Genomic DNA, 24,353 nt, shown 5'->3' on the forward strand with positions numbered 1-24,353 from the left:
GAGAGCAGGGCATGGTAGGTAGATCTGAAAGACTTGCTGCGGGAAGTCTGGACTGAGGGGGGCCTCCGTGTTGGATCACAGGGGTGTGAGTTGGAATCCTGACTCTGTCACCTATAAGCTATATGATATTTTTCTGAGTGTCATTTACCTCATTAAGAAGATGGGGGTTTCTGAACCATTTGTTTGGTTCAGAAAGGGACTTAACATTTTTGAGTGTCAATTTCCCTTGTTAAGAAATTGGGGGTTTCTGAACCAATAACATTCTGTTAAGCAATTATTCTTCAATGAAAACATTATTTTAACATTAAAAAAAAGAAAATGGGGGTAATAGTACCTTCGTGGTTCCTAAACTTTGCTGCATTTTGGAATCACCTGGGGATCTTTGTTGTTGTTTAGTGACAACTTTGTTGTTGTCGTATCTAACTCTTGCGACCTCATGGACTGTAGCCCTCCAGGCTCCTCTGTCCATGGGATTTCCCAGGCAAGAGTACTATTTCCTTCTCTAGAGGGTCTTCCTGACCCGGGGATCAAACCCGTGTCTCTGGCATCTCAGGTGGATTTTTGCCACTGAGCCAGCAGGGAAACCCTTGGGAATCTTTAAATAATGCTATATGCTTTGCCGCGCAGTCGTGTCTGACTCTTAGTGACCCCCTGGACTGTAGCCCACCATGTCTGATTTCCAGCTTTTGACCTTCTGATTTTGTTGGTTTGGGGTGTCACCTGCTATCAGTAGTTTCAAAAACTTCCCAGTTGATACTGGGCTGCCCAGTTGGAAACCACTCCTCGTAGAGAGGAGGACTAAAGAAGGTGATGAAAACACGTGGGAAAGACTTGAAAAATGGAGGTGATTATTTTTTAATTTCATTTCCTGCCTCTTACTCCATTTACTGTGGGATCTAAGGGAGAAGCAGGGTTTTCATTTCTACTCCATACTCAGTTTGCCCTGAGTGCTGGCCCTGCATGGCTGGCAGGGGCCCTTCTTCACTAGAAAAGCCCCTCCCTTCCCCCCGTCACTGTCTCTGCAGCCCTGGGGCAGACCCTTGGCTCCCCAACAGTCTCCAGGGAGTTCGTGATCAGGCTAGGATGCCTGAGATGGGGTCCAGAAGCAGCTGGGGGTCGATAGTACCTGGCCCGGCCTGCATGAATCTCCCTGGTGACTTAGGGGGTGGAGAGGCTGGTCCCCACACAGGCCTCTGGGAGACAGAGGCCCAGGAAGCTGGCCTGTGGGACACTTAAGTCTGGAGGTGGTGGCCTGCTGTGGGGTGGGGGTGGGCTCAGGGGAGGGTGTCGGTGGGGGCAGAGGTGGGGAGGGGCCTCTTCCCTGATCCCCTGACTCTGCTCCTGGGCACATTTGGAGGCTCAGCAGACCTGAGGTTGAGGCTGTGAAGGAAGACACATTTCCCTGGATTCCTCAGCTATTCTAACAGGAAGTTGTGCATCACCAGTGCTGACAGGAAGGAAATGGCTCTGCTATTTGGAGAGAAATAGAGAATTCTGACTGGGGCGGAGGAAAAAGGTGTTTGCTTGTAGAAGTCGTTTATGTTCCAATATAGGAACTCTTTTCTCCCCTCAGGAGATGGCTCCCTGTTTATTTTCCTCTAAATGACAAAGATTGAGTTTAGCTAATGAGAAGCTGAGAGAGGGAAGTGAGAAGGGGTCCTGTGAAATTTCAGGAGGTGGCGAGCCTTTGCAGGACGTGCCGTCCTTCTGCTTTTAATCAGCGTTTCTTACCCGGCTTCCTGCTTCGGAGCTGCAAGGTGATGAAGCGTTTTGTGATCACACACACACCACTCTGTCCTCCATCCACAAACCATACCTTGGCATATGGCTTTGATTTCTATTTCTTTTTACCACCCACAAAAAACACAGTGAGTCTTTTAATAGCACAAGGCCTTTTGGATCGCTAACCAATCGGTCGCCAAATCTGTCCAAAGTGCGCTCAGAATAGACGCTTTTAATAAAAGAGATTCTCTTTAAGCCAGGGTAAACCTGTGAAATTTGTACATTTCTTTGACAGCATCTCTACAAATTTTGCAATATTGAAATTGCCACCTTGTGACCTTTCAGAAAGTACTAGATAAATTACAAGAGACAAATAGACCAAAAGGAGAAGTACAATTTCCAGTGCCTGGCCTGCCGGGTTCTCAGGTGGAGTCTTAGAAATCCCTAGCTCCCCAGGCACCCTTCCCTCTGGCTTGTGGTGGCCTCTGCCTGCCCGCCTCTCTTCCTGCCCGCCTGGATGTCCTTGGAGACATTTGCAGCTCTTAAGGCAGCTCTGGTATGTGGCTACCGGCACCTCGTCCCATCTGTGTTTGCCTTTGTGCTCCACCTTTCAAAATGCTTCCACTGGTGACCAGAGCCCCAGAGATGCTCTTCACGCAGACTAGGGGCTGCTTTGAAAGGCTCGGATGTTCTCCTGGCTGGGTGTGCCCCAGCCACGTGGGAGGTGAGAACCGGGCTGCTGTTCAAGCCTGGCCACCCTCCTTGTGGAGCAGTCTCTGCGTCCGGCTCAGCCCTGGGTCAGCTGAGTGTGGACTGTCCACTCTGGATTTCCATGCTCCTGGCCCCAGGTCAGGTCTCCGCTGTCATCTCTCCACATTGCGCACCTTCCTTCCCTACCAGTTGGTGGTGCTCAGGAGGTGTAAACCAGGTGTAGTATGCCGTTCATGCTCTGGGTAGGGAAAATAGAATTTGGGAGGCAAATGGTTTATCAAGGCACATCACTGAGAGCCCCTGAGGGGTCTTCTGGGGACCCACTGCTCCTTGGACTCTGGGATCCATTCCACCTGCAGGGCGGGTACCCAGAGATTTGCAGCCAGGATGGGGCGGTGCCGCACAGCTGGATCCTGCTGCCAGGGGCTGCTAATTGCATAGCCCTTGATGGCAGTGGCCACATGTTGAGGTGCTCAGTTCACGGAAAGGTGAACTCAGCAACCGGGCAGTTGCTTTGCCATCCCTCTTCAGTGACCTTTGTTCGCATCAGCTGGAAGCATCACTTGGGGCCCCTGGATCTCAGGGGCTGTGTTCCTCACAGAGATACGATCTCACATGACTTGGTTGTGGTGAGACCCCACCACCCTCCCACATGGGGAGAAAGGAAGATCAGAGAGAAAGCTGGGGGTTAGTGAGTATTCTGAGCGCTGCTGGCCCTTCTGGAGGTTAAGTAGCTTCACAAGGAACATAAACAAGGTGCTATCAATGCTGCCCAGGGGTTCACTCACTCCTTAATTTGATAGTTAATTCTGCAAACATTAATGGAGCTTTTCTCACATACTGGGCACTATGCTAGGTGTGGGGGTCGGGGAGAAACTGGAGGATGGAAAAGACTTGGTTCCCACTCTCACAGCGCTCACAGCCTGGTAAACAGATATTTAGTGCACTTAGATTGTCTCCCAGAGAGGCCTGGTGTCCAGCAGAGAGCACAGAAGAGGAGGCGGCTCAGGAGAGTGGGGCAGTGGGGGTAGTGAGAGCGCCCTTGGGTCTGGGTTGACTAGGAATGAGATAAGCCAAGAGAGGAAGGTCGCTCCTGGTCCAGGAAGCATGTGCAAAGGTCCCAAGATGTGAGAGTGCAGAACATTTTGGAGTGTAACTCGAGATTCAGTGTGGCTGGTGTCTATGGTATAATGGGACTGGAGAGGTAGGCCATGATCAGATAATGCAGGTGCCTTGCTTAAGGGGTTCATTTCTATCCTAGAGGCTGTGGGGAGCCACAGAAGGGATTTAGGCAGAGGTGTGTCCCAATTTGTGTGTTTTTAAAAAATTTCATTCTTTTTTAAAAATTTTATTATTGAAGTATAGTTGATGTATAGTTACGTAAGTTACAGGTATGCAATAGAGTAATTCACAATTTTTAAAGGTTATGCCTCAGTTATAGTTATTATAAAATATTGGCTATATTCTCCACTTTGTACAATGTATCTTTGTAGCTTATTTTATACATAGTAGCTTGTAACTCTTAATCTTCTTTCCCCATACTGCCCTTCCCTTTTCGCTCTCTCCACTGGTAACCACTAGTTTGTTCTCTGTATTTGTGAATGTGCTTCTTTTATGCTATATTCACTAGTTGTAACTTTTTTAGATTCCACATGTAAGTGATATTATACAGTACTTGTTTTTTTCTGTCTGACTTATTTCACCGAGCATAATATCCTCCAAGTCCATCCATAGTGCTGCAAATGGTGAAGTTTCACTCTTTTTTATGGCTGAGTAGTATTCCAGTATATTTTTGTAGCACGTGTTCTTTATCCATTCATCTGATGGCACTTAGGTTGCTACCATACCTTGGCTATTGTAAGTAATGCTGCTGGGAACACTGGGTTGCACGTATCTCCCTGAACTAGTGTTTTTTTTCAGACCGACGCTCGGGAGTGGAGTTGCTGGGTCGTGTAGTAGTTCTATTTTTGGTTCTTTAAGAAAATTTCTTTATACTGTTCTTCACAGTGGCTGCACCAATTTGCCAACAGTGGACAGAGGTTCCCTCTTCTCCACATCCTTACCTACATTTGTTATTCGCAGACCTTCTGCCATTCTGACAAGTAGGAGGTGAAAGTCTCATTGTGGTTTTGATTTGCATTTCCCTGATAATTAGGGACGTCAGGCATCTTTTCATGTATCTGTTGGCCACCTGCATTTCCTCTTCGGAAAAATGTCTATTCAGTTCTGCCCGTTTAATGATAGAATTGGTTTTTTTTGATGTTAAGTTGTATGAACTGTTTCTATATGTTGTATTTTAACTCTTTATCAGTCATATCATTTGAAATATTTTCTCCCATTCAGCACAATTTGTGTTCTCTATTAACTGCTGTGGAATCTATATGGTGTAGCCAAAGGAGCCCTGGAGTGGGGAGTCTAGGGAGCTACATTCTAGCTCTGGACCTAGCAGCTGATTGACCTCAGCCATGTCTGGCCTCAGTGTTCTGGTTTGTAAGATATTGTTGTTCAGTCACTCAGTCGTGTCCAGCTCTTTGTGACCCTATGGACTGCAGCACGCCAGGCTTCCCTGTCCTTCACTGTCTCCTGGAGCTTGCTCAAACACATGTCCATTGAGTTGGTGATGCCATCCAACCATCTCATCCTCTGTCGCCACCTTCTCCTCCTGCTCTCCGTCTTTCCCAACATCAGGGTCTTTTCCAGTGAGTCAGCTCTTCGCATCAAGAGAAGACGCCAAGACCTCTCTGAACTCTGACATTCTCTGCACCCAAGACCTTGTCTCGTTTCGGCGCTCACACCTTTTGTTCTGCGCTTGTCCATCCAGCTCTGGCCATCTGACCCGTGTCTCCTGGCTGTCCCACCATGCTCAGCAGCTGGTGGCAGCTGGAGGGAGAGGGGTGAGTTCTCCAGGAAGAACATGCCCTCCTGACCCCCAGAGCTCACTGGCTGCCTGGCCTTTTCCACCCCTGCAGGAGCAGCTTCTCTCCCCCTGCCCCAGCCCACCTGGCTCCCCATGGCTCACAGTCCTGGGCCCAGCTGGGTTTCCTCAATGAAGCAATTCATTCCCCTAGGCCTAACCAACCCCCTCCTCCCTCCTAACCTCCCCCCCACCCCCCACCTCCCTCCGCCATTCCACCTGGCCCCAAGTGACAAGAGGCAGCTGATTCAGAGTCCCCACCCGGAAGCCAGGACATCTTCGTGGAGAGATGTCAGTGCCTTTGGCCTGTGTAATCTTTTCCTTTGCTCTGACCAAGGTTTTAAAAGCTTAGCAAGTTATCAACCTCAGTGGTTGTCTGGGAGCCCCAGCATTCGATCTTCCTACCTAGGGACCCCTGAGCCACTTCTGCAGGAGAATTGAAAACTACTGTGGCTGGAAAGCGGAGAAGGCAATGGCACCCCACTCCAGTACTCTTGCCTGGAAAATCCCGTGGACGGAGGAGCATGGTAGGCTGCAGTCCATGGGGTCGCTAAGAGTTGGGCACGACTGAGCGACTTCACTTTCACTTTTCACTTGCATGCATTGGAGAAGGCAATGGCAACCCACTCCAGTATTCTTGCCTGGAGAATCCCAGGGACAGAGGAGCCTAGTGGGCTGCCGTCTGTGGTGTTGCACAGAGTCGGACACGACTGAAGCGACTTAGCAGCAGCAGCAGCAGCAGTGGCTAGAAAGACAGGTTTTCCTCACAAGCATCATTTGTTCCACTACGTTTGCAGGGTTATTGCTCCTGGTCCTAGAATTTCTCCAGGGTGAGGAGCTGGGAGAAGAGCTTGGTTGGGGCTTCTGTTTTCCTAGGTCTCTGATCACAGCTGTTACACTTAAAGGCTTAAACCATGGGTTCTAAACAAATAAATATCTGTTTAGTTAGTGGAATGAGGAACTTAAAAGTGAGTCAGATTCCATCCCCCCGCCCCCCATTTCTAAGTGCTATTTACTACCTGAATGATCAGACCTGCAATGGAATCATTTTGCCTGATTCTCCTAGGGAATTTGACATGGTCTTTCATTCATTCTATTCTCTCATTCATTTATTTATTTGAGTATTTATTGAGCATCCATTACTATGTGCCAGGCCCTGTGTGAAGTAATGAGGACAGAGAGACAAAGAGGACCCAGACCCCATGAAGCAGCCCAGAGTCTGGAGTGACCATTCAGTGGCCGCCTGGGGGCTCCAGCACAGCGAGTTCCATGCAGACCTAGAACTCTAGCCAACAGTCTTAAACCCTGTTTCTGGAAAACTGGGAAACAGAAGTAGTGCGAGAGGAAAGAAATGTGAGTGAGGACAGTGAGATGAGGGCAGAAGAGAGTGATGGAAGAAAGGAAGCAGCAAACTTTCCCACGAGAGACGCTGCAGATGGCCCTCCAGTTTCCTGAGGCAGCTCATGGCCATGGGCAGCAAGAACCCAGCAAGGGGGAAGCCACCCCCACCCCGCCCCGCCCCACCCCCTCTCAGCTTGGCGCTGGCAAGCTGGTTCACAGGCAGGCATTTCCAGCTTGGGGCCTCAGTTCCCCTATCTGTAAAATGGGGCTTTGCACTGGGGAGGGGGGGAGGGGCGGGTCTTAGAGATCATTGAACTAGCATGCTGTAACCAATGCAGGGTAGAGTAGATACGGGCAGAAGCCCAAATAAACACCCTGGAAGTAGAAGGCAGTGTTTGTCTGGCTTCTCCCTTCTCAACACCGAGATACCCTTAGGTGTCTGAGGCCTGTGGGCGTCCTGCCATTCCCCTGCTAGCAAGAGGTATCTTCCAGCAACTCCCCCCGCTGACTAGTGGAAGAAGGAAGGTTCTGGGTCTCCATGTTTGGATATTTTTCTGGTGTGAACATTTTTTTCTTGGCATTTCTTTTTCCTTCTGATGGTAAGGTCACTTGAATTGCTTCAAGTACAGTGTGAGTCTGCAGAGTGGGCCTGCAGCATGTGATTCGTTGGACAGGCTCCTTGGCGGGACAGCCTCTGCAGGCAACTGGAGGCAGGCTGCATTCTGGGTCGCATTCTGGAGGGCTCCGGTGCAGGTCATGTTCATTGATTGCTAAACAAAACAATGTTTTGGTAACACAAGGTTATTAGTAGGAGAATTTGGCTTCCTAGCTGGGTGACCTTGAGTAATTGCTTAAATACTCTGAGCCTCCGTTTTCCCATCTGTGAGATGGGAGTGATTCTCCCTATCTCCTGGAGATCCAATAGGAAACTGCAAGAACGTGCTTCCTAAATGGGGCAGCCCTAAACGGACACCCACGACCCAATGATTCAATAGCAATTATATTCTGACATTCGGCCTTCTCCATGGTTGTCGCCTCTTCTGTGCTAGTAATTCAAGCCACAGAGGGTTAAGGCAGCTAGGCACATGACTGAGATTGTCCATAATTGATAGAATAGACCGAAAGGAGTGACATATAATTGCAATTAATCCATGCACTGTGTCACTGACACTGCCCTGCTGAAAACTATCTACGAATAATTGCTTTGATCTAGAAAAATGATGCCTGTCTATGAGCCTGGGAGCAGGGACCCTGGCCAAGGGTCTGCTAATGGCAGCACTGAGCCCAACTGCTGCCACTGGACTAGGTGGATGGGGGAGCTGGGAGACATGGAAGCAAGAGGGCAGGGAGGGGCCCCCAAGTCTCTGAGACCCTATGGCAGCAAGTGCTACGTATGTAATCATGTGATTCATAAGGGATGTTTTTGAGAGCAAGACATTAATAATTGCTATTCATATCGATAACTATGCCAGACAATAGGCATAAACTGGCCTCCCCAGAGATAAACCTGCATATATATGGCCACTGTGTGTGCAGAGAGTTTCAAGCTTCTGGGAACTCTTAGGTGGCAGAGCATTTCCACAGTCACGATTTGGTCTTCACAATAACTGTGAAAGGAAGAAAGGATTTTTTACACATTTAATGGATATTGGAGATAGAATGAATGCATTTGAGTATTCTTGCCTGGAAAATCCCATGGACAGAGGTGCCTGGTGGACTATAGTTCATGGGGTTGCAGAGAGTTGGACATGACTGTGAGTGAGCATAATGCTGGAGCTATACCAGTCCAGTTAGGATCTTTGGCCTGGCCTGCCCGGTGGCTGAGCGCATGCAGGTAGAGGACAGCTGGTCAGGATCAGGAAGCTCTGGGGCTGGGGAAACACATGGTGCTCAGATGGAGAGACCCTGTAGCTTGGGCTTCAGAACAGTAGAGTGACCACACCCATGGGGCGTGCAGGGCACAGAGGCCAACAGCGACTTAGCTTGGGTCTTCTCCAGTCCTGAGCTCAGAATCAGAAGATTCTGCCCCTCACTAATCACATGATCTCAGCTATTTGTGTGATCGCTGTGGGCCGCAGTTTCCTCCTTTCTCAATGGGGACAATAATTCCTTGTCATAAAGGGTTAAGTGAGACCCTGTATGAAAATGTGTGGCCTCGGAGACTGACATGCCATCGGTACTCAGTAAATCCTTGCAGAATTAGAATCTGGAGAGAATTCCCAGAAGCAGTACCCTTTACAGCAGCAGTCCCCAACCTTTTCAGCACCAGGGACCAGTTTGATGGAAGACAGTTTTTTCCATGGACCAGGGTAGGGGGATGGTTTCAGGATGATTCAAGCACATTACATTTACTGTGCACTTTACTTCTATTATTACATCAGCTCTATCTCAGATCATCAGGCAGTAGATCCTGGAGGTGGGGGACCCCTGCTTTAGGGCACCATGGGGATCCTTCTACCTTGAATCAGTTCTGACTTGGACCAGGTAAAGTGGATGTACTCCAGCCTTGAAATCAGGGCTGCTTCAAACTCTTGCAGGGAGTAGGTGGATAAGAGAAATACAGAGGGGAATTGAGAGCTTCCTGACTCCCCTAAGCTCTGATTATCTCCTGTATCCACTGTGTGGGGTGGGGGCTGCATCCAAAGAAGCTTCAGGCCCTGTGATTCCCTGAAAGTTCTGAACACACAAGCAGCCCATGTTGGCTGGCTGCCTTGGCCATTTAGGCTCAAGGATAAGCTTGCTTGGACATGAGTAGGAGTTACGGCTCTTAGGGTGCCCTGTTGCTGGAATTGATGGCAGCTCAGAGCCAAAGGTGGGCAGGTTGGCAACAGTTTGGTGCCGGCGAGCTAGTAAGTGAGAAAGAGTGATAAAAATGCCACATCCGGCCTATTAATAGCCCGTGTTTGGTCTCCACCACTTCTATCAACATTGTCCATCACATCCAAACAATTGAAAAGCTTGTGCCAAGCGCCTAGGAGTTAAAACTCATGGCTGTGCTGAATTTCTGAGAAAACAGTATTTCCACTTCTTATGCAGCTCTGAAATGCCAATTGTTCCATGCCAACTGGTTATTTTTCCAGACCATTTCCCTTTATTTATGTTTAAGCTTTTTGAGTTTTAAGCAAGAAGACAGAGAACCTGGACTAGGTGATTATTATTTCTCCTGATTTGCCCTTGAATGAGCCATAGGAGAAATAAATGTCCCTTCCCCAAACATGAACTGAGTATGTGCAGAGGAGTGGGAGAGGAATCAGAGAGGGGTCCCACCCCTTGCAGGGGTGTGTGGCTGATGGGCAGGCAGCATGGGGACGTGGCAAAAATACCAGCCCAGCCCTCAGAAGACTTAGGGCAAGATAAGCCTTTTCTGTTACCTGGTGTGAGGCCTTGACTGGGGACAGAGCCCTTCGCTGGGCCCCCATTTCCTTGCCTATAAAGTGGGGTAGTTAGACTAGACAGCTGAGGGGGCCCCTTCCCGCTGAGTCTGTGCGTTGAGTGGAGGACTTGCTGTCTCACGTTTATTGGCAAGAGCCTGGGTGTGGAAGTGGAAGGAGGATGATGCTGTCCTTGGGCTGCTGCTCCGGGAAGCCTGGAAACGTGGCAGGGGAAACACAGGGCAGGGCTGCTCCTTATCTGGGAAGCTCCAGCCTTCAGAGATGTCTGTGCAGCCTGCCAGGCGGTTGTTTTTCTCACCATATGTGATTTCTGGGCATCTTAAAAATTTCACTTGGCCCAAACATTGCCAGGCTCAGGGGTTGACTGTGCCGCATGTGGGGATGGAAGTGGGCTTGCATCTGGGTACCAGGCTGGGAGTGGGCAGAGAATTGTGCTGTGGAAGCCTCTGATGAGGTTGGAAGGTATCGGTGGGATCATGGTGTTGCTTCTGCTGCTGCAGCAGCCTCTGGTGCAGACAGAGGCAGGGGCTGAAGGATGAAAAGAAAGAAGAGAATTGTGGGGGGTGATGAGGCTGAGAGATGAAGGGTTGGGGTAGTCTGTGGCTGTCAGGTGGTAGGAACTCTTATTTTAAAGACTACTCATCTGAAGAGGCATTTACCCAGCTCATTGGATAAACTGGTTGACCGCAGCTCTTGCAGAGGCTCCGGGAGTCTGGTGCATGTCCTGGGGCTGGATGGGGAGAGAGAAGCCCTGGCCTGGTCTGGTTTGGTTCTCCCTGGGAACACAGTGTGCACTCACAAGCTTCTGCAGAGCAAAGTGATTCCTGTTGTTTTCTTGGTTTGGGGGTCACATAGGTTTTAATAAGAGGAAAAAAAAAGGACTTCAAAGCAAGCCATCCAGAAAGCAGTTATTTGTCTCCAACATTCTAGAACATTAAGAAAAGGGGTCTCCTGCCACCTGGAGGAATTATGGGGGTGATGGTCTTGGTGAGGGCAGCACTGGATATTTGCAAGGAGAAGCCCTCTCACAGTGATGGCAAACCAAGCAGCCTTCTGGTAGGGCTCTCCCACAGCCGTGGGAGTGAAGTAAGTTTAAGTGGTTCTCTGTAATGGGGGACTCCCAGGCTGCCAGGATGCATGTTAGGACTAGGACAAGAGACCTTCAGTGTGTACTTCTCCCGAGATGAAGGCGGGGACTGGGGCCTTCAGAATGAGATGTGTAGTGACAGGTGTGCATTCATCAAAGCTGGAGAAGGTTGTACGGGGCTTTTTGACACCATAAGAGTGGATGTAATTGCTGACTGGCCAAGAGCACTCACATTCCACAAGCAGAGGAGGATGAAAGGTAATCAGGAGCAGATTGTTTATTGGAGAAGGAAATAAAGTGGCTAGGTGAGAGGTTTGGAGGTGACTTCCAGGGTAGGAATCTAGGATTTTGGAAGACAGATAAGTTTAGAGCTTTTATATCTTCAGAAACAGGGGAAGATGGCAGGGATAGCTACCTTGTGAGCCTAAGCCTGGGAGCCCCCAAACCAGCTTCTAAACTTTGCTTCAGCACAGGCTGGTATTTGATAGGGGCTGACCTGGCCTCACTGGACCTCAGTGTCCTCATGTAGAATGAAGGTGGGGACAAGTTGATTTCCAGGGGTACCTTCAGGTCTGGTACTTATATTTTTATTGGTATTTGTCTTGGGGAGGGGCTCGCTGATTGAGGACTTTTGCATAGGCACAGATGATACCAAGATCAGAGTGAGGCTTTATAGAGACATTTGTTTGTTTAGCTTTACTGGGGGCTAAGCACCTGAGAAAGCTGAAGCCAGGTCTGTGAAAAAGTCAGAGCCTTTCCAACATAGAATAGGCTGCCTTGATAGGAAGTGAGTTCCCTATCCCTGGAGGCAATCAAGCGGAGACTGAATGACTGTATGCCAGGAATCTTACAGAGATTCATGAGTTGTTTAGGAGAGTCATGAGCCATTTAACTAGGTGGCTTTTACATTTCCTTTTAACTCTAAGGAATGCCACCGCTTATGCATATGATTGTTCAACAGCATTTCCTCAAGACAGTGATGGCAGCCCCAGCCTTCTGGCCTTCTTTCTTGTGCCCCTAGAGGAGCAGTTCTCATTTCTGGCCTGCACATTTGAATCACTGAAATGTTTTTTGAAATGTCAGTGTCCAGGCCTCACCTGCAGAGATTTGATTGAATTGTTCTGGGGTGGAGATCAAGGTCCCTCCGTGCTGTTGGTGCCTGGTGGGTATCCTTCCCCCCTGCTTTCTCCCTGAACCCACCCCCTCACTCCCGGTTTCATTCTGCCTTGGTATTGAGCTCAAAAGTCTAACCTTTCGACGTTCATTCACCCAACAAACTTTTGTAAAGTGCTTACTTCCTGTTGGAAGTCCTAACAGGCCAGTTCTTGACTACTTCAGGAGCAACCAGCCCCAAACTGCCTTAAGAGAGACCTCATTATGTGTATTTCAATGTCCCACACTTAGCACAGTGCCTGGCACATGGCAAGTATGTAATAAAAATTTTGATTGAATTGCATGGAATCTTTGCCAATATTGTAAGTGGGGCAGGAAAATAAATTATAAGCAGGCATGAAGTAGCGAATTAATGATATGCCAGTTCCCCTCTGCCCAGACCTTGTATAGGAAACCATCTCCTTAATTGGAATTATGTTTGTGGCCCTAGGGATGACCCATCTGACTTGATATTTTGGTAGTGTGGTCTTCCAGATGACCTTTTTGTCCTTTCTTGGGGCATTGCACGGCAGGAGAGCTGAGGCTTGGAGAGGATGGTTTCCTCTTAATTGATGTCCCGGTCATCGTGCTGGCTTCAGTAACCATTATCAGGCCACCGTCTGCTCAGACCCGATGCCCTTGTATCAGCTGCACGGTGTCCCTCAGCCATCAGGTTTCATTTCCTTCTGGGAGTGACAACTCTGCGGGCTGCAGAGAAATGCCCCAGGCCAACCTGACTTTAGGAGTTTTATTTTGAGACCTTTGGGGTTCTTCTTTGCACAAGTGTTTTCACCTGACCTCCCCACTGCAGGCCTGGTCTGGGCTGCACTTGCAGTGATGATGCAGACCTGACCTCAGGTTGCTCATATCCTGTCATAGTAGTAAGTGACCTAGGTTTAATGGTGACATGACTGGGGCCTCCTCAGAGAGCCATGAGGTGGGGGATTAGTCCCGCCTGGGAAGGCTGGGCGGGAAAGCGTGATGTTCTAATGATGGGTGGGCATCCTATATGTCATAAGACTCTCTGGGTGGAGAGCCAGACCTTGAGGTCTGGCTTCTGCCTGGGTTAGAATCTGATCTCCACTTCATCCTCACTTGGGGATGGTGGGCAAGCGACAGAGCCTCCCTGGGATTGTCCTAAGATCTAAAGCCATCACACCAGTGCCTGGCGATGCTAAGCACACAGCAGATGCTGGCTGTTATTTTATTTTTGTATATGTAAATAGTTAATTACAGAATGATGTTCAGTCGTATGGAGATACCAGTTTGTTTATGCATCTCTGATTGATAGAAGTTTGAAATGTTCTCTGATTGATAGAAGTTTGAAATGTTCTCTGATTGATAGACATTTGAAATGTTCCAGCTTGGGGCCATTATGTTTTTTTTTGTGTGTGTGTGTGTGTGTGTTTCGGCTGTTCTGTCGGGCATGTGGGATCTTAGTGCCCTGATCGAGAATCGAACCTGTGCCCTCTGCAGTGGAAGCATGGTCTTAACCACCAGACCACCGGGGAAACCCTATGGCTGTTATTTCGGTTGTTTATTAGCTGTCATGTATTTGGAAGCTCAGGATAGAAGTGTCTATCTGCTTGACACATCTCAAAATTTTCCCCTCTTCATTCCCGTATTTAAGTTTCGACTAGTATGTATTGACCTACTGTGTGTAGGACAATGCCCGAGGCACCAGGGTGTAGAAGTGGACAAATGAAATGGAAAAATACTGCCCTTCCGGGGCTTCCGTCTTGGTGATGAGTGACAGCCCCTGGGGCCTGGGAAAGACACACACTCACCTCCACAGAGGGCTCAGGAAGGTGGGAAGGTGCCTGCAGATTGGTCTCCACTACCCAGGCTGATGCTTAGCCCTGATGGACATCCAGCAGCGGACGGTCCCTTGCTCGCCTCGTCTGCACAGAGAGCCTGCATGCTCAGAAAAAAGCATCCTTGTGGAGAAGGCACTCTCCGAAGCCTCCTTTGGTCTCTAGTTAGTCTGTAATCCTCACCTCACATTCAGGATGTAAGGAGCCACTTGTACGTCTTCTCTCTCAGCATGGGCCTTCTGCCCATTTCTTCCAGGCCCTACGCACCTGCCCTTCATCTGCCAGGTTGGATTCAGGCTCAGCAGCCCAGGGGTGAATGGGGTTTTGCAAGTACCCAGCCCAGGGCCTGGGCATAGTTAAGTACTCAATAAATATTTATAATGCGAAACGATGATTGAATGAATGTTTGCCCCACTGCAGACCACCAAAGCTGTCTTTCTGAAATGTCTGGGGGGCATCTTTGTATATTGTTGCAAACTCAAATGTTGATGATATCGGAGGGGCATTCTGCAACCCCTCCCTGACCCACAACTGAGATGCAGCTTACTTTCCCTGCGTTGACATCTGTGTAGCGAGAGAAATGGTGCTTGGCTACAAAAGAATGTGAGCTTTTCTTTCTGTGAAGAAAGAATGAGTTTTTTCATATGCATTATTTTACTGTATTCTCCAATACTAATGAGCGTTAATCCTGGTAGATCTGGCTTGCAGAGAAGGAAACAGAGGCCCAGAGAGTTTAAGTGACTGGTCCAGTGGCACATAGCTAGTGAGCAGCAGAGATATGACTTGAATTCTGGCCTTTTGGTTTCAAATCCCATGTTATTTAGAAAAAGACAATGGTAATTTTCTTTGTTAGCCATCTTGTTCTATTTGAGGAAAAGTTGGCACGAGTGAGTTTTGTTGCTGACAGTTTCACAGTCACAATTTTATCATGTATAGAAATGCTTGAGAAAAGGGAAAGAAAGGAAAAAATGCTGGGAGTGTCCTTGTGACCTATGTACATTTCACGGCCAGTGTATGGCTAGTGCCATCAGCCAGTAGGCTTCAGGGACTATTTGGTCCAAGAGTCTCATTTTACTGGGGGGTATTGAGGTCTAGAAGAGTGATGCCAGCCTGTCCAAAGCCAGGCATTTATCATGGAGGTGGCTGAGATCTCCTGGGTCCTCTGATGGCAAGCCCAGGGCCCAGCTCAAGACTTCTTGGTTATGAGGCACCCTGGGTTCTTGGCACTTCTCTCTTCTCAGGCCTGTCAGAGATCCAAGTGCCCTCTGAGGCCCCCAGAGTCCATCGTCCCATCCCATCATGCAGCTTTGCCTGTTTTCCTTATTCTAAAGTTAGACATCCAAGGATGTAGAATGTCTGAGTGATTCCACTCTGGGCCACGAGTGACCAAAATCAGATTCTGGTGGGATCCAGGCTGGGCAGTCACTCTGCGGATGCCAGGAAGAGCCAGGGATGTATTTAAATCAGGCAGCTTACTGAGCTAAGAGATGAGCATTAGAGTGAAAGGTGTGGAGGGTGAATGAGAATAAGAGATCATAAGAAAGAGGCAGGATAAGAGCAGAGGAAGGAGGAAGTCAGGGGCTTGATTACGGTAAGAAAGCACCAGGTTGAGGAAAGAAGCCGAGTTTCAGCAGAGAACATCAACCAAGAATATAGTCTTCCCAGCCAGCGGATGAGGGGCTGGATTTTAATTTGCATAGCATTAATTAGCAAGAGTGTCCAATTAGGACAACCATTATAGAGCCACAGTATTAAGCTGATGCTGAAATGTCAATCAGTTTTGGAGCCTCTCCATGAAATCGAAGGAAAAGTTGACCTTATTAAGCAGAAAAGAATTCTAAATCAATTATTTCCCAAATCGAATGCATAAAACGTAGATCTTGATTCAGGAGATACAGACTTTAGATGGTATCACCTCTTCCCCTTTGGGGATTCCAGCCAGTGACAGAGACATGAATGGGGCTCGTGTGTTCACATGCACACTCATTCTCGGGGGAAGGCACCTCCCCGTTTTTTACCTGACATGTTTCACTTGTTTTCAGTGCCCCTCTAGGACTCTGCTTGCAAGTATGGTTTTCTGTTCTTTTCAAATGTTCCAGCAATAAAACACATTTAGGACTTCAAAGTCTCTGGGAAGATCTACCGTAATCATTACAATTCTTGCTTGTCTTTGGAAGTTCCAAGGCAGGCGGGGAGAGCAGTTTATATGGCTGGCTCAGAAGCCAGGAACACACTCCATTACACTCCACACAGCCTCAGGGGACGAAGGGCTGGAGCGGTTCTGAGAAGGCTCACTGCAGAAACTGGAGGCTGGAAAGGTCTGACCAGCAGGGTAGGTGGGGTGTTGATGCATGGGCAGAGCACGGGACCTGAAAGCAGGTTATCTGGAAAAAGTCCTGCCTCCGTTTTTTGGCCACATCCTTGGACAAATTAGGTGACTTCTCAAAGTCTCGGTTTCCACCTCTGTAAAAGGGGGTTGACAACGCTCACTGTGCATGGCAGGCCCCTACAGCAGTGCTTTGCAACAGATTGTTGTCATCACTGAGAAGTCGTAGATCTGTGAAGGGCTGGTTCTTGTCTTGGAGCAGAACGGGGACCACGCAGATGCGAGCATCTTGTAGGAATGTGGTTCACCCTTCTTTCCTGCTAGGAATCCCCTCTACAGCACCCCGATGGCTATAGCCAGCCTCTACTAAGATGACACAAACTCAGCATCTCACATGGGAGTCTAGTTCATTTTGAAGGCATGGCGGGGGTTGGGGGGGAGCATGGTAAATAGAAAAATCTGATGTATAGCTAAAATCTGGGCTAGTTGTATGACCTTGGAGAAGTCACATTGTCTCTATGACCCTCAGTTTAAAAAAATTATTTATATTTTTGGTTGTAGTAGGTCTTTGTCGCTGCGTGTGGGATTTCTCTAGCGGTAGAGAGCAGAGGCTACTCTTTGTTGCAGTCCTGGGGCTTCTCATTGCCGTGGTCTCTATAGTTGCAGAGCCCGGGCTCTAGGCATGTGGGCGTCAGTGGCTGTGGCGTATGGGCTTAGTTGCTGCATGGCATGTGGAATCTTCCTGGACCAGGGATCCAATCTATGTCCCCTGCACTGGCAGGCAGTTTCATATCCATTGCACCATCAGGGAAGTCCGTCAGTGTTCTTTTTAATCAGTAAAATGGAGACATTATGACCTCATCTGTAGGGTGAGGATGCAAAGTAATTTGTGTAGAAGGCATAGTCTGGCACCTGGTATGTAGTTGACACTTAATAAACATTAGGTCAAAATAAAAGTACTATTATTAAGAAGCTTCAAGAAGCACTCATTAAGCACCTGTTGTACTCAGAGCGTCAGAGGTAATACAGTTGAGTACCCTGACACTTAATAGAATCATACTATATATTTTCAGTCATTTTTACATTAGAAATAATTGGGAGTATATATATGTAGTGTTGGGGTCTGGACTGATCACTTGATAGTGAATCATGGGCCTTTCCTGATGTCTTCAAACATTCTCTACAGAATATTTGAGGGACAACATAGTGTTCCATCACTGGCTAGTCTCCAGTTTGCTTACCCACTCTAATATTTGGGAGCATTTAGAAATAAATGGCTTTGAAAAAACAACTCTCATCTGTTGAGATATGATTCGTAAGCATTCTTGTGTATTAAGGATTGTTACTCTATTGTTTAAAAGTTCTGAGTTGCAGGGGAGAAGGGTTGATCGGTTTGGGTGATCACAGGGCTTGTGTATGTATGTACACACACTTGTTCGTCCTCCCACTCACTGCCATCTAAGGGCCAAGGGGACTCATCGGGCTGGGAGGGAGTGCTGTGATCAACTCAACCCAGTCCTGCAGGCCCTCAAGCCCTACAGGTGCTTGGGTTTGCTTCCAGAGTTATTTCGCCTCTGTGAGAGGAATCTTCCACATGCCCAGCACAAGCTGCCAGGCCTGAGCTACTTGGAAGGGTTCCTTCTAGCTCCCTATCCATGGACTTTGCTTTAGTTTTTGGCCCCTTTTTTATCTCTTCATGGTGTGTGTCAGCTAGCCAGCCCTGATGGCTGCCATCATTCAAAGAACCATGTCAGTTTCAAGCTTAGTTGGAGATCAGACAGCAAAGAAAAGATAATTCAGCATTTTAACAAATAGAAAACATTCTAGTCCAGCTGACTTCTTTGACATATTTTTGGCTATTAAAAATGGTTGATGGTTTATTTTTTATTGACATGTACTAGAGACTGCAAAGAAATCTGTAAAGTAGCGAGCATTCTCGCTGATCCTGTACACATTCATTTTCCCTTGGGGCTGGAGCTGGCCAACAAGGTTTCACTGGCCAAAACCAAGAAGAGGGTGGAGTTGCCTTTTACGTAAAGGCTTTGAGTTTTAGAACAAAAAGAAGAGGCTCAAAGGAGAGGAGACAGCATCTGGCCCCTTTCCCTTTATTTCTTCCTCTAAAAATGATGGAAATAGACTTGGATTCTGATTTCAGTTAATTTCTGCCAAAAGAAATTAATTAGAGTTTGAAATATGCAGCTGATCCTAAATCCTTCCCTGGGGAGGCGTGATGCTCCCCAGATGTCTTCAGACCCCTTTGAGAAGAAAGTGATGGTCGTTTCTGGCTTGAAAACATTATGATCTGTTCCCAGTTGATTTCTGAAGGGGAAGTGGCCTTATCCTCAAAGTCTGAGTGTCCCTGAATTTACCACCTGCTCTTCAGCCCCACTAGGTCTTGTGGTTCAGATGTATTTCAGACACCCAATAGTGCTTTCAAAGACTGGAACCTTCCAAAGGGCTGAAATGGTGTTCTGTTTTGTCCTGGGCCCTTAATTGGGGCAGCATAGTACTCCTCGAGACATCTCTATGCGTGTGTGCTGAGTAAATGATTGCAGGCTGCTCTTCATTAAGTGTAGAACATACAAGAGGACAAATGAAAAGTGGCTTATAATTAGACCATCATCTGGGAAGAGCAAAATGGACATCTTTCCCTGCAGCTGGATGGTCCTACATAGTATAGAAAGTTGGGGGTCTGTGTATAAGCCAGTTTGGAAGCTTCTGGTAGGCAGAGGATCTCTGTAAATATCCTGCAGTGTCTAGCACGCTGTTGGACACCTAGCAGGTGCTCAAGAAATGAGAAGTGGTTGAAATCGTCACGAAAGAAAGAATGAGCTCCTGCATGGGTTCTCCCTTGGGTTCCCGGCGCTAAGTGGGCCCCAGAACTGTATCAAATAGATGAATGGTGGATTGGCAGACACCAGGGAGAGCTGTTCTCTTTCCATCTCAGCCTGCAAAGGGTGATTGAGAACACAAACTTGGGCATCTGGGAATCCTGGGCTCAAATCCAAGCCCTCCACTGATTCCAGTGGCTGCCCCATATTGGACCCCTCCCCCCCTAATGCTGGAGATCTCAGGTACCCCTCCCTCTTTCTCCAAAAACTTGCTTCCTTGGACAGTGATGTCTCCCCACTCTCTACAGGAGGTTGCACGTGGTGATTAATTATATCCCACCTTTGAGACCTGGAGGAGGAAATGGGGACTCACTCCAGTATTCTTGCCTGGAGAATCCCATGGACTGAGGAGCCTGGTGGGGTATACAGTCCACAGAGTTGCAAAGAATCGGACATGACTGAAGTGACTTAGCATGCATTCACGCACCTTTGAGACACCTTCCATTATTATCTTGTCATTTGGGCCTGTGTAAATGGACACTTCTCACATTTTTATTCTGTTTCCCCCAAAGAATTGGCTGAGCACTTGTGGGCGGTGAGTCAGAGGCCTTGGCTTTGAACCCTGGCCCGAGCCACTCACCCCTCTGAGCCTTTACCTGTAGTATCTATAAAGTTGGGTGAAAGACCTAGGGCTGTCTTGAGAATGGATGAGAACAAGGTATGAAACCACCTTGTAAACAGTAAGTTGCTTTGTAGACACCAGGCATTTTATGATTCTGGAGCACAGGGACTGTTTCTCATGTGGCAGGCGTCTCTCAGGATGCATGGGGCTATAGCACCGTGCTTGGAAGTACTGCCGGCTCTCCACTGCCTTTGTTCAGGGCTGTGTTCCCGCCTTCCTCTGGGTCTGGGAGCCGCCTCTGCTCCCTGGATTCCAAATGCTCAGGAGGTACCAGCTCTGCAGAGAAGGTGAGGGAAATGACAGTAGCCATCCCTCACAGGGCCAGGTACCAGGCTAGGCACCTTACTTATTGTTATTTAGTTGCTCAGTCGTGTCTGACTCTGCGACCCCATGGATTTGCAGCATGCCAGGCTTCCCTATCCTTCACTGTCTCCTGGAGTTTGCTCGAGCTCATGTCCACTGAGTCGGTGATGCCATCGAACCATCTCATCCTCTGTCATCCCCTTCTCCTTTTGCCTTCAATCTTGTAGAGTGCCTTTATCTTTCACAGCAGCCCTGAGAGGTAGGTACTGCTATTATCCCCATCTGATGCCAGAAGCCACTGAGTGCAGAGATAGAGTGAGCAGCCTGAGATCACATGGCTAGTAAGTGGCTGTATCAGTGGTTGGATCCAGTGGGCCGGTCTGGAGCTCTTGCTGCTAACCATGTGGGTCCCCTAAGCTGCCCTGGGGCTGGAGGACTGCAGCAGAGGCCAAATGACCCACCCTGCCTCCCCCAGCCTCAGCTGAAGGGACCCTCAGGGCCCTTCTCCTGCCCAGGAACTTTGCTGGGCTCCTGTGCTCAGCCCCCTTCCGTCTCCAGGAATTCCTCCACTGCCCTCGCTTCCTTCCGTGCCCTTGGCCTAAAATGGGAGAGCCACCACCAGGACATTCTCATTCATTCCTGAAAGAACTCTGCATTGTCAGGATGGAGGGGACCTTGGAATCCTCTAGTTCAGGTTTGTTAAGAGGAAAGAAAGGCCGAAGCTGGCACAGTACTGATGCTCAAACCAGATAATAGCAGCACAGAAAAGAATTATGTTCATATGACTTATGAGTATGGAGGCAAAAATTCTAAACAACACATCAGCAAACTAGATCTAGCCATGTATAACCAACATAATACATCACGCCCAAGCAGGGCTCATCCCAGGAATGCAGATACGACTTAACCCTAGAAAACAGAGACTCAGAGGGCAGCTGCGGAGACTGAGCTGGCCCAGGGCCCAGCCCAAGGTGCTTTCGGGGGTCTGGCTACCTTTGTGCTGTATCCTGCTCCTGGGAGGCGCTGGTGACAGTCTTTCCTTTGCTATCGCTGCCCCTCACCCCTTTACGTAGCCTCAGAGTGAAATGTTCTGTCCTGGATTTTTTTCTAATCCTCTCTTTCCATTTCTCCTGCAGGATTCCATGTTTTCATTGGCCCTGAAATGCCTTATCAGTCTGTCTACCATCATCCTTTTGGGTTTGATCATCGCCTATCACACACGTGAAGTCCAGGTAGGTGCCCTGGCCCACATCCCTTCATGCAGGGCCATTCCTCCGCTCCAGGCTGAGCCCGCCCCTCACCCCCCCAGGAACTAGCTGGGGGATCTCACCAGACAGTATCTGAGATTGTGGCTCTTCTCTTTCGGTTTGGGCCCTCTTGGGAGAGGTAACTGTGACGCTGCTCTGCGGCTTTAGAACCATTGTGATTATCCCAGAGGCAAACATGGCTTCATGTTTTGGGGACAGTCCTGCTCAGTGTCTTCATTTTGTACTGTTTTACTGTAGGGCTGACTTTGCTCTTTCTATCTATTGCCGATCCTTTCTGAGTGTGAGCCACTGAATCTCCCAAGTGAAGCATACCTTCCTCCTATGCCCTTGCATGCATCACACACACACACACACACACACACACACACACACGCACGCACGCACGCACAAGCACGCACACACGCACGCACATGCACACGCACACGCACACGCTTGATGGTGTGTTTACCACTTCCTGGACTGTGCCAGGAAGGAGTCATTTTCTAGATAGAATAGAATCTGCTGTGGTCGAGGAGGCCTCTGTTTCTTGCTGCCCAGGAGTCACTTGGCACCCAGAGAAATATTGGCCTGGCCTCTGGGGTGTACTCCAGTTTGGCCGCTAAAAGGAGGATGGTTTGACCTGGGTTGGGAAGGGCAGGCAGGAGTGAGCAGGTCGGAGGCATCTTCTCCTGACAATGGGTCTCCCGCGTCACCTGGCCCTTCGGGCTGACCTGCTGTGCTGGGGCCCTGGGTGGTTCTATGGTATCCAGATGTTTTTCCTCACTTTTATGCACATCTGACTATAACCCTGTTCTTTGGCTGGAGGAGCACAAATAGATCTACATCTGGGCAGCAGGCGAGAAATTGACAAATACCAGAACTCAGAGTTGGGAAAGCTGGGGCTGAGACTCGGCCATGACCTCTTCTCACAGCAGGTGTCTGGCCAGCCCTGTGGCCTCACTGGGCTGGAACGTGTGAACTTTTCTTTGTCTGGAACACGGGGCTTTTTATTCCACTGTTTACGGGTTGTTGTGAGGATGAATGGGTAGTGTATGAGAGGGCTCTGTGAACTTTAAAACGCTTCAAATACCGTACCTCTTGTCACCCAGCATTTCTGAGCTGCGTGGCTACACAGGCGGAGATGGGTGAGCATCTTCTGCCCCTGGAGGGTGGTCCGCTCTCCCGTTGCGTGTCGGAGGCCCGTGCAGCCAGCCTCGGGGAGGGAGCCTTGGCTGCAGGCCGCCTTGGTTCTACTCTGTTCATGACCAGAGGACACTCACTGAGAAGGTGGGGACTCTTTAGTCTCCGGAGGGGTCACAGGTGCAGGGACAGAGCTTGTGCTGTGAAGGCTGAGAGTCCCAGACACCACCAAGCAGGTTCCTTTGTGGGGTCCGGCCTGGACAACGTGGGTGGGCTTTAACCCCAGGAAGGAGCCAGGATTACAGGCAGGAGAAATGGGCAGGAATGGGAGACAGGACCGGGAGTCACAGTCGGGGCTCCCAGCCAGGCTCACCCCACCCCAAACCAGCTGTGGGATCCAGGTGTTTCCTTAGTTCCTCTGAGCCCCTGCACCCTCATCTGGAGGCGTCTGTACTACACTATATCACCTTGATGAAAGTGAAGGAGGAGAGTGAAAAAGTTGGCTTAAAGCTCAACATTCAGAAAACAAAGATCATGGCATCCGGTCCCATCACTTCATGGCAAATAGATGGGGAAACACTGGAAACAGTGTCAGACTATTATTTGGGCTCCAAAATCACTGCAGATGGTGATTGCAGCCATGAAATTAAAAGACACTTACTCCTTGGAAGGAAAGTTATGACCAACCTAGATAGCATATTCAAAAGCAGAGACATTACTTTGCCAACAAAGGTCCATCTGGTCAAGGCTATGGTTTTTCCAGTGGTCATGTATGGATGTGACAGTTGGACTGTGAAGAAGGCTGAGCACTGAAGAATTGATGCTTTTGAACTGTGATGTTGGAGAAGACTCTTGAGAGTCCCTTGGACTGCAAGGAGATCCAACCAGTCCATCCTAAAGGAGATCAGTCCTGGGTGTTCATTGAAAGGACTGATGTTGAAGCTGAATCTCCAATACTTTGGCCACCTCATGAGAAGAGTTGACTCATTGGAAAAGACTCTGATGCTGGGAGGGATTGGGGGCAGAAGGAGAAGGGGACAACAGAGGATGAGATGGCTGGATGGCATCACCGACTCGATGGACATGGGTTTGGGTAGACTCCAGGAGTTGGTGATGGACAGGGAGGCCTGGCATGGTGCGATTCATGGGTCACAAAGAGTCAGACACGACTGAGTGGCTGAACTGAATTGAACTGATACCACCTTGACCTGTGCAGAGGGGTCACACAGGCCAGAGAAAAAGGCAGAGTAGTGAAGCTCAGCTGTGATCCAGGCTTGGGGAAGAGGGAAAGGAGCTGGTCCAAGCCTCACGCCTGCACAGTGGGTCCATTCGGCTTGACTGCTGCTATTTCCACTCCAGGCCTTTAAATTGGAAGAGCCAGGTGTTCGTTCTCTGATTCTCTTGGGGTCCTGCCCTGCCATCCCCAGGGCTGGCGGCCTTAGCTCTCAGACCTGACCCCGCCCAACTGCAGTTGTGACCTCAGTTCTTAAAAAGTGGTGGGGCTAGCCCTAGCTGGGCACACTTTGTCCTTTCTCACCTCCCAGCTAGTCTCTGCTTCGCCCTCATTATGGGCACCAGAGGATGCTATGTCAGTTACTTGTCTTGGCCTGACACTCACAGTTCAGAACAATGAAGTGAAGTCAGTGAAGGCATTGAATCCTGGCTCAGACACTGAATCCTGGCTCAGACAC

The 24,353-nt window shown here is 48.9% G+C and overlaps 1 protein-coding gene across 2 annotated transcripts in view; it reads left to right on the forward strand.

Annotated features, from left to right (window-relative positions):
• Nucleotides 1–24,353, forward strand: part of KCNN3 (potassium calcium-activated channel subfamily N member 3) — a 172,014-nt gene that overhangs the window by 23,713 nt on the left and 123,948 nt on the right. For both annotated transcript variants that reach the window (XM_040230433.1, XM_040230434.1), the window contains exon 2: nucleotides 21,412–21,507. In XM_040230433.1, the coding sequence (XP_040086367.1) occupies nucleotides 21,412–21,507 (96 nt within the window). The remainder of the gene's footprint in view (nucleotides 1–21,411; nucleotides 21,508–24,353) is intronic.

Source organism: Oryx dammah, unplaced genomic scaffold (genome assembly GCF_014754425.2).
Source record: "Oryx dammah isolate SB20612 unplaced genomic scaffold, SCBI_Odam_1.1 HiC_scaffold_28, whole genome shotgun sequence".
Taxonomy (NCBI): Eukaryota; Metazoa; Chordata; class Mammalia; order Artiodactyla; family Bovidae; genus Oryx; species Oryx dammah.